This window comes from Rhinoraja longicauda, chromosome 31 (genome assembly GCF_053455715.1).
Source record: "Rhinoraja longicauda isolate Sanriku21f chromosome 31, sRhiLon1.1, whole genome shotgun sequence".
In the NCBI taxonomy this organism is placed as follows: Eukaryota; Metazoa; Chordata; class Chondrichthyes; order Rajiformes; family Arhynchobatidae; genus Rhinoraja; species Rhinoraja longicauda.
This window is the reverse complement of record NC_135983.1, coordinates 19,790,808-19,805,937: the sequence shown is the minus strand read 5'-3', so window position 1 is coordinate 19,805,937 and position 15,130 is coordinate 19,790,808. Positions and strand designations below refer to the sequence as shown.

Below are 15,130 nucleotides of genomic sequence, written 5' to 3'. Positions count from 1 at the left end.
TGAAGAAGGTATTACTGCGGACCTTCGGGTTAAAAAAGCATGGTGGTGCGGCAAAACTTCTGCACCTACCGGAGCTTGGAGACAAACTGCCTTCCGTCCTCATGGCCGAAATGATGGTGCTAGCCGGTGAGCATACGGATTGCCCGATGTTTGAGCAGGCATTCCGCGAAAAACTCCCCGAGGATGTCCGATTGCTGCTTACGGATTGTTCTTTTAAGGACCCTGAAGCATATGCAGCGAAAGCGGACGCGCTCATAGCGGGAAAAAACAAGGCAGGGGATTCCATCAACAAAGTCTCGACCTCGGCGACCACGCCACAGCGACGGCAAGATGGCGCCACGTCTCCCGCCAATTCTCCGAAAGCCCGCCAAAAAGATCCGCACAAGCGCGGCTGGTGCTATTATCACCTACGATGGGGTAACGAATCCCGCAACTGCCGTTTGCCTTGTACCTTCGTGGGAAATGCCTCGGCCGATCGTACATAGGGGCAGTTACGATTGGCCAGAACCGGCGCCTCTATGTCCATGATCGATTCACGGACACAGAATTTTTGGTAGACACGGGAGCCATCGTCAGCATAGTGCCGCCGACCGACCTCGAAACCAGATCGGGTAAGACAGGTCCCACCCTCATCGCGGTGAACGGCAGCCCAATTCGCACGTTCGGTACACGGAAAATGTCCCTGGGTTTAGGCCTCCGCACGTACGAATGGCCATTCATCATAGCTGACGTCAAACAAGCGATCCTGGGCGCAGATTTTCTCTGGGCTTTTTCACTGGTTCCTGATGTCCGCGGTAACGACCTCCGACCTTCCGCCGGAGAGGAGCCCGTCGCTCCGACAATCGCCTCCTCGCTCAGCCCTACTGTCCAGGCCGTCGTCGCGGCCCCCGACTCATATGCTGCGATTCTGGCCGAGTTCCCGGAGCTGCTCGTTCAACGTTTCGACGCACCTTCGGCTAAACACGGTGTGGTCCATCACATCCACACCGAAGGCCCTCCCGTTTTCGCTCGGGCCAGGAGACTGCCGCCCGACAAACTGGTGGTGGCAAAGGAGGAGTTCAGGAAGATGGAGGAAATGGGAATTGTCCGTCAGTCTGACAGCCCGTGGGCCTCGCCGTTACACATGGTCTCCAAGGCATCTGGGGGGTGGAGGCCATGTGGAGATTATCGGCGTCTCAATGCTGTCACCACGGCTGATCGCTACCCCATACCGCACCTACAGGACTTTTCATCTGGGCTGGAAGGTGCGGTAGTGTTTTCCAAAATCGATTTGGTGCGAGGATATCATCAGATTCCGGTGCGACCGGAGGACATACAAAAAACTGCAACTATAACTCCGTTCGGGTTGTTTGAATGGTTGCGTATGCCTTTCGGTTTAAAGAACGCGGCACAGGCTTTCCAGCGACTGATGGACCGCGTGGGCCGGGGTTTACCCTTTTTGTTTATCTATCTAGACGACATCCTGGTAGCTAGCCCCTCAGTGCAGGAACACCAGGCCCATTTGCGGACCGTGTTCCAGCGGCTCCAAGACCACGGGCTCATTATTCAACCTTCCAAATGTCAATTTGGCCTCCCTGCTCTCGATTTTCTAGGGCACAGAATTACCTCTGCCGGCGCTGCCCCTTTGCCAGAGAAGGTGGAGGCTATTCGGGCTTTCCCCAGGCCCACCACAGTAAAAGGGCTGCAGGAGTTCGTTGGCATGGTTAATTTCTACCATAGATTCGTTCCGGCAGCGGCGCGAGTCCTGCGCCCGCTTTTCCAATGCCTTGCAGGTAATCCAGTAGAATTGTTGTGGTCCCCGGCCGCAGAGTCGGCTTTTACGGCAGCTAAGGCAGCCTTGGCAGACGCCACCATGTTGGTCCATCCAAGCCCCTCAGCCCCCACGGCCCTGACGGTCGACGCCTCTGACGTGGCGGTGGGTGGAGTTCTGGAGCAGCAGGTTGGTGGCCGTTGGCAGCCTTTAGCGTTTTTCAGCCGGCAACTAAATTCGGCCGAGCTGAAATATAGCGCATTTGACCGAGAGCTTCTAGCTCTCCATTTAGCTGTCCGTCATTTCAGGTATTTCCTCGAGGGCCGCCCATTTGTGGCATTTACGGACCGCAAGCCATTAACATTCGCTTTTTTGAAATTGTCTGACCCATGGTCGGCCCGCCAGCAGCGGCACCTCACGGCTATCTCAGAATTTACCACAGATGTCCGTCATATCGCGGGTAAGCTGAATGCCGTTGCTGACGCCCTGTCTAGACCTGCTTTTCCCCCTATTTCGGCGGTGGACTGCGAAGTGGATCCCCAGGAGCTTGCGGAGGCACAGCTCCTGGCGGATACCGTTTCGACGTACCAGTCCACCACTTCGGGATTGAAGTTGGCCCAGGTAGCTTGTGGTTCGGAGGGCACGAAAGTCTGGTGCGATGTTTCTCTTCCTCGCCCCAGGCCGGTAGTACCGCCCTCCCTTCAGCGCCGGGTTTTCGATGCCATTCACGGGTTGGCGCACCCGTCCATCCGCTCCACCTCTGCCTTGGTAGCAGCGAGGTTTGTCTGGCATGGCCTGAGGAAACAGGTAGCGGGGTGGGCACGTTCCTGCGTGGCCTGTCAGACCGCTAAAGTCCAGCGCCACGTCCAGCCCCCCGTACAGGATTTCGAGGTCCCGCCCTTTCGTTTTTTTCACATCCACGTGGATTTGGTCGGACCTTTGCCTTCCTCCCGGGGCTACACCCACCTCCTCACGGTGGTGGATCGGTTCACCCGGTGGCCAGAGGCTTTTCCATTGTTTGATATTTCGTCAGCGTCTTGTGCTAGGACTTTGGCCCTCCATTGGGTAGCTCGTTTTGGGGTCCCGGCAGTCATTACCACTGACAGAGGGCCACAGTTCACTTCGTCCCTCTGGGCCGCGCTGGCGGAACTGTACGGGTCCAAGTTACAACCCACAACTGCATATCACCCCCAGGCAAATGGACTCGTAGAGAGGTTCCACCGCCAACTTAAGGCGTCCCTCAGTGCAAGGCTTGAAGGCCCGGACTGGGTGGACCAACTCCCTTGGGTTCTTTTGGGCATCCGGACTGCTCCTAAGCAAGATCTCGGTGCGTCGTCTGCAGAGCTAGTATATGGCTCGACACTTCGAGTACCCGGAGACCTTTTTTCGGACCCTTCAGCCCTGCTCCCTTCGGTCCCATCAGCGTTAGCATCTCTCCGGGAACGGGTGGGCTCCCTGGCTCCAGTGCCGACTTCACGCCATGGGTGTTCCATGGTGCATGAACCGGCTGCCCTGAAAGACTGTGAGTTTGTTTTTCTGCGTAAGGATGCCCATCGCGCCCCGTTGCAGAGGGTCTATCAAGGGCCGTTCCGGGTGTTACGTAAGGGAACGGCTACTTTCACCTTAGACATGGGCGGCAAGAGCGAACTCGTCTCGGTGGCCCGGCTCAAACCTGCCCATTTGGACCCGGATCAACCAGTTTTGGTCGGTCAAACCCCTCGGAGAGGCCGACCTCCGTTAGTTCCGCCCAGTCCAGAAACACCCGTTCTGACAGTTCCTTCAGGACCTCCCGTTTCGGCAGTTCCTCCGGAGCCCCCCGTTCCGGCTGTTCCACCAAGTCCGGAACCTCCGGCTCCTGTGGTTCAGGCTGTCCCTCTCCGTACTCGTTGTGGTCGCGAAATCAGGCTCCCAGCTAGGTTCCGCACCTCGGGTTCTGAGGGGGGTCATGTAGCGACCATGGAGAATGGTCTAGGTCGTCGAACCCTCGGATTGGCCAGCGAGGTCACGTGGGAACGCGACCATGGGGATTGGTCCAGGGAAGGACATCGCTGATTGGTCAGCGATGTCATGGGTGCGTTTGGCGCCCGATTGAGTTAGTTCGTTTGAGTCTTCAAGGAAGACAGTAAGTTTATATTGGTTGTCCTGCGACTTGTTGTTTTGATTCTGTATTCGTGTATTGCGGTTGCAATAAACTTCATCCACAACTACAAGTCTCGGACTCGCCATACTTTTCTCTTTGTAGTTACAATTTCACGAGGTTTTCCTGTCAAATGCCACCTCTGGGTGAATCTGTTCACTATTTTGTTACATCGTGCGTAGATGTGTTGGTCATGGCTGAGTAGTGATTGTTCTGTCAGTAGGTTGTGGCTTCAACTTTCAGTTCACAGATTTAAGCACTAAAATTTAAAAAAAAAATGTAATTAAAAAAATAGATTTTATTCATTAAAGATAGAAAAAGAAAATGTCATCAAAACATGTCTTTTTTTACATTCATTGTCCCATCAAACCAATACCTTCATTGGAGACACAAGAAATTACTGATGCTGTAATCTAGAACAAAACAGAAAATGCTCGAGGAACTCAGCAAGTCAGGCAGCATCTGTGGAGGGAATAAATAGATGACTTTTTGAGTCGGGACCCCTTTTTGGAGGTAGGAAAGATGGTGACCTGACTCATTGCCTATCCATTCCCTCCTCAGATGCTGGCTAACCCGCTGAGTTCTTCCAGCTCTTTGTGTTTTGCTCCATAGCTTCATTGTACTTGAGCGTAAACATCTAGGCTGACACTTATAGTCAGTGGCACACTGAGAGAGTTCTACGTTATCAGAAGTACGGATTTGTAAATTAGACATTGTGGAGGCTTCATCTGCCCCTCTCCCTCTGTTGGATGTAAAAGAGCACCTGGTCACTATGTAGAAGAAGAGCAATGGAAATCTCTCAGTATACAGTACAGTGCCCTCCATAATGTTTGGGACAAAGACCCATCATTTATTCATTTGCCTCTGTACTCCACAATTTGAGATTTGTAATAGAAAAACAATCACATGTGGTTAAAGTGCACATTGTCAGATTTTAATAAAGGCCATTTTTAGTCATTTTGGTTTCACCATGTAGAAATTACAGCAGTGTTTATACATAGTCCCCCCATTTCAGGGCACCATAATGTTTGGGACACAGCAATGTCATGTAAATGAAAGTAGTCATGTTTAGTATTTTGTTGCATATCCTTTGCTTGACTGCTTGAAGTCTGCGATTCATGGACATCACCAGTTGCTGGGTGTCTTCTCTGGTGATGCTCTGCCAGGCCGTATTGCAGCCATCTTTAGCTTCTGCTTGTTTTGGGGGCTAGTCCCCTTCAGTTTTCTCCTCAGCATATAAAAGGCATGCTCAATTGGGTTCAGATCGGGTGATTGACTTGGCCACTCAAGAATTTACCTTTATTTAGCTTTGAAAAACTCCTTTGTTGCTTTAGCAGTATGTTTGGGATCATTGTCTTGCTGTAGAACGAATCGCCGGCCAATGAGTTTTGAGGCATTTGTTTGAACTTGAGTAGATAGGATGTGTCTATACACTTCAGAATTCATTATGCTACTACCATCAGCAGTTGTATCATCAATGAATATAAGTGAGCCAGTACCTTCAGCAGCCATACATGCCCAGGCCATAACACCCCCACCACCATGTTTCGCAGATGAAGTGGTATGCTTTGGATCTTGGGCAGTTCCTCCTCTCCTCCATACTTTGCTCTTGCCATTAGTCTGATATAAGTTAATTGTCTCATCTGCCCACAAGACCTTTTTCTGGAACGGTGGTTGCTCTTTTAAAAACTTCTTGGCAAACTGTAACCTGGCCATCCTATTTTTGCAGCTAACCAGTTGTTTGCATCTTGCAGTGGTCATTGACAAATCCACACCTGACTCCTGAAGAGTGTTTCTGATCTGTCGGACAGGTGTTTGGGGATTTTTCTTTATTACAGAGAGAATTCTTCTGTCATCAGCTGTGGAGGTCTTCCTTGGCCTGCCAGTCCCTTTGCAATTAGCAAGCTCACCAGTGCTCTCTTTCTTCTTAATGATGTTCCAAACAGTTGATTTTGGTAAGCCTAAGGTTTGGCTGATGTCTCTAACAGTTTTATTCTTGTTTCTCAGTCTCATAATGGCTTCTTTGACTTTCATTGGCACAACTTTGGTCCTCATGTTGATAAACAGCAATAAAGTTTCCAAAGGTGACGGAAAGACTGGAGGAAAGACTAGGTGCTGAGAGCTCTCTTATACCTGCATTAAGGAGGCAATTAAACACACCTGAGCAATTACAAATACCTGTGAAGCCATGTGTCCCAAACATTATGGTGCCCTGAAATGGGGGGACTATGTATAAACACAGCTGTAATTTCTACATGGTGAAACCAAAATGTATAAAAATGGCCTTTAATTAAATTTGACAATGTGCACTTTAACCACATGTGATTTTTTCTGTTACAAATCTCAAATTGTGGAGTACAGAGGCCAATAAATAAATGATGGGTCTTTGTCCCAAACATTATGGAGGGCTCTGAATATCCCTGAAACAACATTGCTCAAAAACACCAATTTGTATCTTTACTTTCTGGAATCCTGCTGGTCCATGCTGAGTATAAAGTGCTTTGTGATATCTGAGGTTGTAAAAAATGCTATAATAAGTGAATGTCCTTTTCAACAAAGGGCAGCATATTATAACGCTGACCTCTTCTCTACGTCACTGCCAAATATTTTTTCATATATCAAAGGATCTGCTTGATTGTAGACAGCTGTTGAGCAGCTGGTTCTTGGAAGCCTGAACTCAAGATTGAAATGACTTCCGTTTATGAGTGTTGGAGCCTTTCCATTCTTGCTCCGAATCATGCAACCTGTCATTCTCTGGCCTGTCAAAAGTTCCTGGTTTTCCTCTCCCCATTTTATTTTCTGTGCAACCCTTACGAGGATAATGAGAATGTATGGAGGTAAAATTAACATCCCTTCTTGAGGGTGGGTTCTCAGAATTTGGACAGGAAACCATAGGAACTTAGGCATAAAGAGTTTGGGGGCATCAGGAATAGAAGGTCATTCACTCCTTTAAACAAAGCGGGGGGGGGGAATGATGTGGATGGCAGTGCTGGTAGAGCTGCTGCCTCACAGTGCGAGAGACCCAGGCTCGATCCTGCCCTTGGGTGGTCTGGGTGCAGTTTGCACTTTTTCCCTGCAACCTCGTGGCTTTCCTCTGGATGCTCTAGTTTCCTCCCTCATCCAAAAGACATGTGGGTTAGTAGGTTAGTGGGTTAGTGGGTTAGTAGGTTAGTAGACCAAACTATATTGTAATGATGTTTCCAGCATTAAACATGTGGACTACACTAACATGGCAATAAAATGCTAAATGTGGTGGAAGGCACAAAAAACAAAAACTTCTTTTTCTCTGCTTGTGTTTTCAGGTGCAAGTGTAATGGCCATGCCAGTGAGTGTGTAACCAATGACCAGGGCAGGCCTGTGTGTGAGTGTCAGCACAACACGACCGGCGTGGACTGTGACAAGTGTCGTCCGTTTTTCCACGACAGACCTTGGGCACGTGGAACCTCACATACTGCGAATGAGTGTCTGCGTAAGTGTCTGAGGGACAGTCAACCTGCGTGTGGTCTGAGGGTTTGCCCTTGTCTCCTCTTTGTCGCTCAATTCCGAAACCCCTACCATTAGAGAGAACAGCCTCAGTATTGAGTCTGCTGGAGTGGAGACAAGAAACTGCAGATGCTGGAATCTTGAACAAAAAAAAACAAAGTGCTGGAGGAATGCAGCAGGCCCGGCAGTGGAAGGAAATGGACAGATGATGTTCTCTGGGTCAGGACTCTTCTTCAGACTGATGGAGTGGAGGGAGAAAGCTTGGAAAGAGTGACAAGGGGAATTGGCCAGTGATTCAAGTGAGGAGAGGTGCTTGGTTGAGATAGTAACAACGGTGAAATGGAAGCAAAAGTTTGCAGATGTGGAATCAGTTAAGGAAGGAAAAGGAAATGCGAAACTGGAGGGAGGGATAGTACATGGAAGGGCTCAGGGGGAGGGGGGAGAGGAGGAAAAAAAGGAAAGTGGTGTACTTGAGTAGGGCAGAATGGGAGATCAGCGGAAGGAGAAGGGAAAGGAACTGGGTGAGGGGAACAGTGGGAGAAAGGTGTGCGCGTGGGCCAATGTGAAATTGCAGAATTCAGTGTCCACGCCATTGGGTTGTTGGCTTCCCAAGCGGAATACGAGGTGATGTTCTTTTAGAAGTTGTCAGAAGGGCAAATGGGATTCGTGTGGTTGGGTGAGGAAGTTGGCCTGTTACTCCCATTGAGGATGTTGTATCACCAACCCTTCACCATCACGCCATCCCACCCACCCACCCAGTCAACAATCCCCCCTACACCCCACACAATTGAGGGATATGGTGATCAACACTGGTGAGATATATATCCCTGGAAGCGTCGCCACCGAACCTCCAACCCCCATCCTTTCCATTTCCACCTGACAGCCACCCTCTACACAAAGTTTGTTTGAAAGCTGATTGAAGGCGTCTGGGCTGCTCATCAAAAAAAAGCTGCAGTACTTTTATTACATAAACAAAGATGCTCAAAAAGAAAATAGAAACAAATGTTTTCCAGTATGCTTGACATGAATCTTCATTTCCTGGTGACTGCAGACCAATCTTGGAACAGCTAAGGTCTCTTCAAGACCTAGTCTCGACCCATAACATTGCCTGTCCATTCCCTCCAGAGATGTTGCCTGACCCTTTGAGTTACTCCAGCACTTAGCATTTTACCCTCAATGGATGAAGGAGAGCCAATGGATGTAGTGTATCTAGACTTTCAGAAAGCCTTTCATAAGGTCCCACACAGGAGATTAGTGGGCAAAATTAGAGCACATGGTATTGGGGGTAGGGTATTGACATGGATATAGAATTGATTGGCAGACAGGAAACAAAGAGTAGGAATAAACGGGTCCCTGTCAGAATGGCAGGCAGTGCCGCAAGGCTCGGTGCTGAGGCCGCAACTATTTACAATACATATTAATGATTTAGATGATGGAATTAAAAGTAACACCTGCAAATTTGCAGATGACACAAAGCTGGGTGACAGTGTGAACTGCGAAGAGGATGCTAGGAGGTTGTAGAGGGACTTGAACAGGTTGAGTGAGTGGGCAGATGCATGGCAGATGCAGTGTAATGTCAATAAATGTGAGCTTATCCACTTTGGCGGCATGAACAAGGAGGCAGATTATTATCTCAATGGTGTCAGATTAGGAAAAAGGGTAGTGTAACGAGACCTGGGTGTCCTTGTATACCAGTCACTGAAAGTAAACATGCTAGTACAGCAGGCAGTGAAGAAAGCTAATGGCATGTTGGCCTTCATAACGAGAGGATTTGAGTCTAGGAGTAAAGAGGTCCTTCTGCAGTTGTAGAGGGCTCTGGTGAGACCACATCTGGAGTATTGTGTGCAGTTTTGGTCTCTTAATTTGAGGAAGGACATGCTTGCTATTGGGGCAGTGCAGCGTAGGTTCACGAGGTTAATCCCTGGGATGGCAGGACTGTCATATGAGGAAAGATTGGAAAGACTGGACTTGTATTCACTGGAATTTAGAAGGATGAGAAACATAAAATTATAAAAGGAATGGACAAGCTAGATGCAGGAAAAATGTTCCCAATGTTGGGGGAGTCCAGAACCAGGGGCCACAGTCTAAGAATAAAGGGGAGGCCATTTAAAACTGAGACGAGAAAAAACTTTTTCACCCAGAGAGTTGTGAATTTGTGGAATTCTGCCACAGAATTCTCTAGATGAATTTAAAAGAGAGTTAGATAGAGCTCTAGGGGCTAGCGGAATCAAGAGGTATGGGGAGAAGGCAGGCACGGGTTACTTATTGTGGATGATCAACCATGATCATAATGAATGGCGGTGCTAGCTCGAAGGGCCAAATGGCCTCCTCCTGCACCTATTTTCTATGTTTCTATGTAATGACATGGTCTCTTCAAGAACAGGAGCAGGTTTGGATACCCCTCAGGAATTTGATCTGGCACAGCTGTTTGGTAGTACGCGAGATTAGCAATCATTCATAATGAAACAAGGCCTAATGGTTCCTTTCCATTACCTTGCTCTAGCCTGCAACTGCAGTGGGAGATCGGAGCAATGTACCTTTAACGGGGAGCTGTATCGCAGGACCGGACATGGAGGGCAGTGCCTGAACTGTCGGGACCATACTGCAGGGCCGCACTGTGAGAGGTGTGAAGAGAACTTTTACAGGAAGCATGATGCTGATTCCTGCCAAGCCTGTAACTGCAGCCTCACGGGTGAGTGAAAGGTGCCCTGTGTACACTTGTGTGTTTCCATCTATGTACCCTTGGTAAATATAAGTAAATGCAGGGGTTAATGTACATTATGTTTGCCTATCTGCACGTGTATCGACAAGCATGTTTAGCTAATCTTATGCATATGAGGGTATTGAGTATCCCAGTGGCGTTGTGAGTCCCTGGGAGTGGAGTATCTCAGTGACAGTGAGTGTGGAGTATCACAGTGACGGGCAGTATCCCAGTGACGGGGAGTATCCCAGTGACGGGCAGTATCCCAGTGACGGAGAGTATCCCAGTGGTGGGGAGTGTGGAGTATCCCAGTGGCGGGGAGTGTGGAGTATCCCAGTGGTGGGGGGTGTGGAGTATCCCAGTGGTGGAGTATCCCAGTGGTGGGGAGTGTGGAGTATCCCAGTGGTGGGGAGTGTGGAGTATCCCAGTGGTGGGGAGTGGTGGGTGTGGTGTATCCCAATCCCAGTGGCGGGGAGTGCGGGTGCAGAGTGCCCTAGTTTTTTCTTGTGTGAGGGAGTGGTGCATTCTAGAGTTTAAGCTGCAGGCTTGACAATGACTCCAACATGTCACTGAGGTGGGAGGCTGCAGCAGTGTGCTTGGTGCCGTGTGGTTTCAAGGCTTCTTTCCTCGTTCCGCAGGCTCACTGAGTTTGCAATGTGACCAAAACGGCGACTGCATTTGCAAAGCGACCGTGACGGGGGAGAAGTGCGACCAGTGCCAGTCGGGCTTTCACTCGCTCTCCGAGGGAGGGTGCAGGTATTGGGGTTGTGGGACAGGGGGTGAGCTGGGGATCAATATCGCCAACAACACTGTGCAGCCTTCAGTGCCTGTGCTGGCCCTTGGAAAGATCTACCTCGTTACTCCCAGCTCACTATTCCCCTCGTTCACTCTATACTCCGGCAGTAAATGACAGATTCCAGCAACTTTAGGGCACTTTTGTCAGCATGTTTTCTGTGCTGAATGGCTCCATGACTTGCTTCGTTTCATATTGCATGCTTTTTTTTGTCAATTCATTTTATATTGTGTCCCTTCATTTACCCGAGTAAAGCTCTCCATGATTCCGAAGGGTTTCTTTAAATCTCTGGCAAAACTTCCCTGCCATAAGAACAACCCCAGCTTCTCCAAATACTTCACCTGCCCATCAGAGTGTGCCACCCAGCATTGTCCATGCCCACATGCCCATCAGAGTGTGCCACCCAGCATTGACTGCAGTACTCCAGTTGCAGCCTGGTGAGAGCTTCCTTCACATACGTGTAGCATGATATTCTCACCTCTGTACTACTGCCTCTTTAAATAAAGGCAGGGATCGCAGGTGCTCCCAGCATTCCACAACACCTTACCTTGCGTCTGAACTCAATTAATCGCTAAGAAAAGGAGCAGCAAAATCCTAAACTGATTTCCAATCACAGGCCTGATCTCCATTGCAGCCATAAGTAATTCTGAGTTCTAAGCCCAGTGTACATGCATTCTGACACAGTTGCCTCATGGGTTAGTTCTTTTATTGGACTCTCCGAGACCTTTGCCAATCATGGGCTTTCTGAGCACTGTAGGTTTACAATTCTGTCACCCACCCTGCCACCAACCCGGTCCATCGAAATCCATGTCCTCCTGCTCAGTTGCAAATCCTTCCATGGAATTTGCCTTCCGAAGGTTAGATAGGATCAGCTGAGAGGGTGAAGAGCTCATCCAGCCTTGCGTCGCAAGCTCTGCCATTTCCCACGCCCACCATCAATGTTCAGTCCTGCAGATTTGATTCCATTCACTACAGCAACCCCTGCTGTCAATTGAGGATAGACACAATGTGCTGGAGTAGCTGCTGTCAATTGTTCAGCCTCCAGTCATCAATAACCCTCTGCTATCAAAATTCAGCCATCAGTCACTCCTGTTTCTGTGGTAAATAACACAACTGCCTCCCATCAGTTGTGCAGTCTGAAACCTGCACCACACCTCCAAACTCTCAATATCATCAAGGGCTCAGCATAGAGCCATTTCCCATTGCCCCTTGGCTCCAGTGGTTGCAGCTATTTCCTACTCCTGTTCCACTATCAGTGTCACAGCCTTCAGTTAACAACCCCAACCCTCCACTCCCCCCCCCCCCCCCATCCCCCGCTTCTGTGGTGCATCTTGAAACAATCACAACTCTTACCATCCTGTCATTGGTACAACCTCACCCTTCCCCTTCTCCGACACCCCCACCCCTTTCCTGTGCAGGCTGAGGAGCATTGGTACCTTTCTTTTAAAGTTCCATTCTGGGCGCTGTGCTGCCCTGTCCTGCACCCATTTCCAGTTACAGGATGATGTAAAGGTGATGTTGCTTTGTAGAGGGGGATATTCTGGAGGAGGGAACCACCACTGTGATGTTCGTCATAACAATCAATGTGTTGATAGGCTCTGAGGAACTTGCTTCCTTTCAGACAATGTGCGTGCCGCCCTGAGGGGAGTATCGGTGTCTGCAACCCACTCAATGGAGATTGTACCTGCAAACAGAATGTGGAGGGAGCCCTGTGCCACAGGTCAGTCACACTGTTCTTCATTTTGATGAACTTTGTATTCATTCTGACAGAAAACGCTCAAGAGTTAAGGTTTGTGTTGTGCGTAAACTCCGCATATTTGAAATGTGTTCTTGATGGATTTCATGTGTGGACTCTGATATTGAGACCACATATTGTCTTATTAACAATTCCTTGCAAAATGGGCCCCGTGGTATTTGGGGATCTGTTAAATATCCGCTGAACCTCTCAACTAGTCCTTTTAACACTAATCATTTCCATTCCAAGGCAAGTCAATTCTTTCATTTGTTGCCATTGGTGTTTAGTTAGAGTTTCTCATTTATATAATAGTTTAAGTGTCCAGTCCACACAAAGGGCAGCTGTTCTATTACTCCACATGTTTTTTTCCTGGGCAGATTCTTACAAATTGTTGCTGACTTGTTTCCATTCTTTTTCCATGGATGGTGAGGCAGATGAGGCTAATGTGGGACCTCTAGGCACTGTGAGGGTGGGGCAGGAGAGGGCAGGTGGGCAGTGTATGTTATTACTCCTTCTGCCACTTGCTGGACTTACATGTGTTTCCATTGACTGGGCATTGACTTGTGCCATTCTGAATTCTCCTTCCCCATTTTGAACGGTCATAGACAAGGCATTCTCAAAGTCAGAAGAAATGCTTTTCAAGGAAGCTCCGAGAACACCCTTGAATCTCCTTCTCCTTTGGTTGGGTAATTTCTTTCTATGGCAGAGCCTGGATTAGGGTTGGAAAAAAAATCTGCAGGTGCTGGTTCAAATCGAAGGTAGACACAAAATGCTGGAGTAACTCAGCGGGACAGGCAGCATCTCTGGAGAGAAGTTTCTGGTCGAGACCCTTCTTCAGTCCCTTGGATTAGGGTGTTTGTTTTGGGTGGTCTGGTGTTGGGCACGTGGCCTGACCATTAGAATTGGCCGATCAATAGTTTGGGAGAGGCTGCTGACTTTGGTTTGCCTATTCCATCCGTGGGTTTGCAGAAAGGGTTGGTGGATCTCACCAGTGCCTGATGCCTGCTGTAGGTAGTCCAAGTCTTAGACAAGAGGACTAAGACTGTATGACAAGGGATCATACAGTAGACCATAGACTTTCAGTTTGGTTTGGGATCCTGATCTCTGTATGCTCATTACCTCAGATGGCCAAAGGCTGTGCTAGCATACTGGCCAATCTAGAGGACAACTGGGAAACAGTTTCACTCCATAATCAAGATAATTTAGCTGCAGTGCTCAATGCACACGTTCAAAAGCCGAGCTGCAAGTCATTGTCCGCACGTTCACTGAAGCATATGTGAGAATGGGACGTACACGTAACATTTACAAAATTAACATTATCTATCAACCTGTCACCTCTGTACACCTCCACACTCTTGACTAGTACAGTTGAAGGTGAGACCCTGGAAATTTGAAGCATTTTCCAATCCGCATCCCACTTCTCAGCAAAGACTGACCACTATGATGAAATTCACTTTCACCTTCACTCCACTCACAGCTCAGAGTTAAACCAAATCTAATACAACATAAACCATGGATCGGTGATGTTTTGGGTTGGAGGGACCCTTCTCCAGTGATGCTGCCTGACCCGCTGAGTTACTCCAACACTTTGTGTCTTTTTATGTAAACTAGCATCTGCAGTTCCACAACATAAACAATGACTGTATCACTTTAGGTTTAAAGTGATGATGGTTCATGCCACCTGCTGGCATTGATGTTTAAACTCTGGTTTGGGTGTTGCTGGAGGCACAACATGACAATGGTGCTGGTGCTTCGTCAGTACCTGTTGTGTTTTAATGATCAGTTTTATCTTAAACTATTGTGGTTTTATTTACAACAAGGTGAGTAGTGACTCGTTGTTTGGTCTTCCGGGGAAACTCTTGACATTGGCCTGGTTTGGTGTTCTATCTAATAAATTGATAACGTTTTTTTGCTTTATTCAGCTGCAAGTCAGGAACCTTTAATCTCCGACCTCACAACCCACACGGCTGCATCAACTGCTTCTGCTACGGACACTCAGTGGCTTGTACCTCGGCCTTGCAGTTCAGTGAGCATCGAGTAGTGTCGACCTTCCAACAAGGTATCCCAATGTTCCATGTCCAGGCTATGTTCTCATGTAAGAAGGCGGTCGTGACTCAGTTAGGAACACTCTGCCCCCTGACCTTGCTCAGCATCAGTCCAAAAGTAATGTATTTCTTCAGAGCTCAAAGTACTGGCAGGGAATTCTAGATAAACCTTCACCAAAAGACTTGAATATGACCTTCAAACCCCAAGGCCAGAGTACTGTCAATAATCACAGATGACTCCTGTGGGATTTGAGGGCAGCCAAGATCACCAGCTGGAGATACATTGAAATCTGAACATCAAAGAACTGCAGATGCCGGATATCTATACACTAAAACTCTTGTTTGTTATCTTGTTTGTGACTGAACTTAAGCCAAAACGGTACACGATAGCATGACAATTTTAGGCCCACCTTACTCACCATTGTCACTTTAGCGATAATGCAAGTAGTTTTATTGAAATCGGTGTTATATTTTTAAAGTTATTCA

General features: G+C 48.4%; 1 protein-coding gene across 2 annotated transcripts in view; it reads left to right on the top strand.

Moving 5' to 3' along the window:
• Positions 1-15,130, top strand: part of LOC144608553 (laminin subunit gamma-3-like) — a 98,030-nt gene that overhangs the window by 51,650 nt on the left and 31,250 nt on the right. For both annotated transcript variants that reach the window (XM_078426489.1, XM_078426488.1), the window contains exons 4-8: positions 7,190-7,356; positions 9,874-10,062; positions 10,710-10,827; positions 12,486-12,584; positions 14,522-14,658. In XM_078426489.1, coding sequence (XP_078282615.1) covers positions 7,190-7,356; positions 9,874-10,062; positions 10,710-10,827; positions 12,486-12,584; positions 14,522-14,658 — 710 coding nt within the window. The remainder of the gene's footprint in view (positions 1-7,189; positions 7,357-9,873; positions 10,063-10,709; positions 10,828-12,485; positions 12,585-14,521; positions 14,659-15,130) is intronic.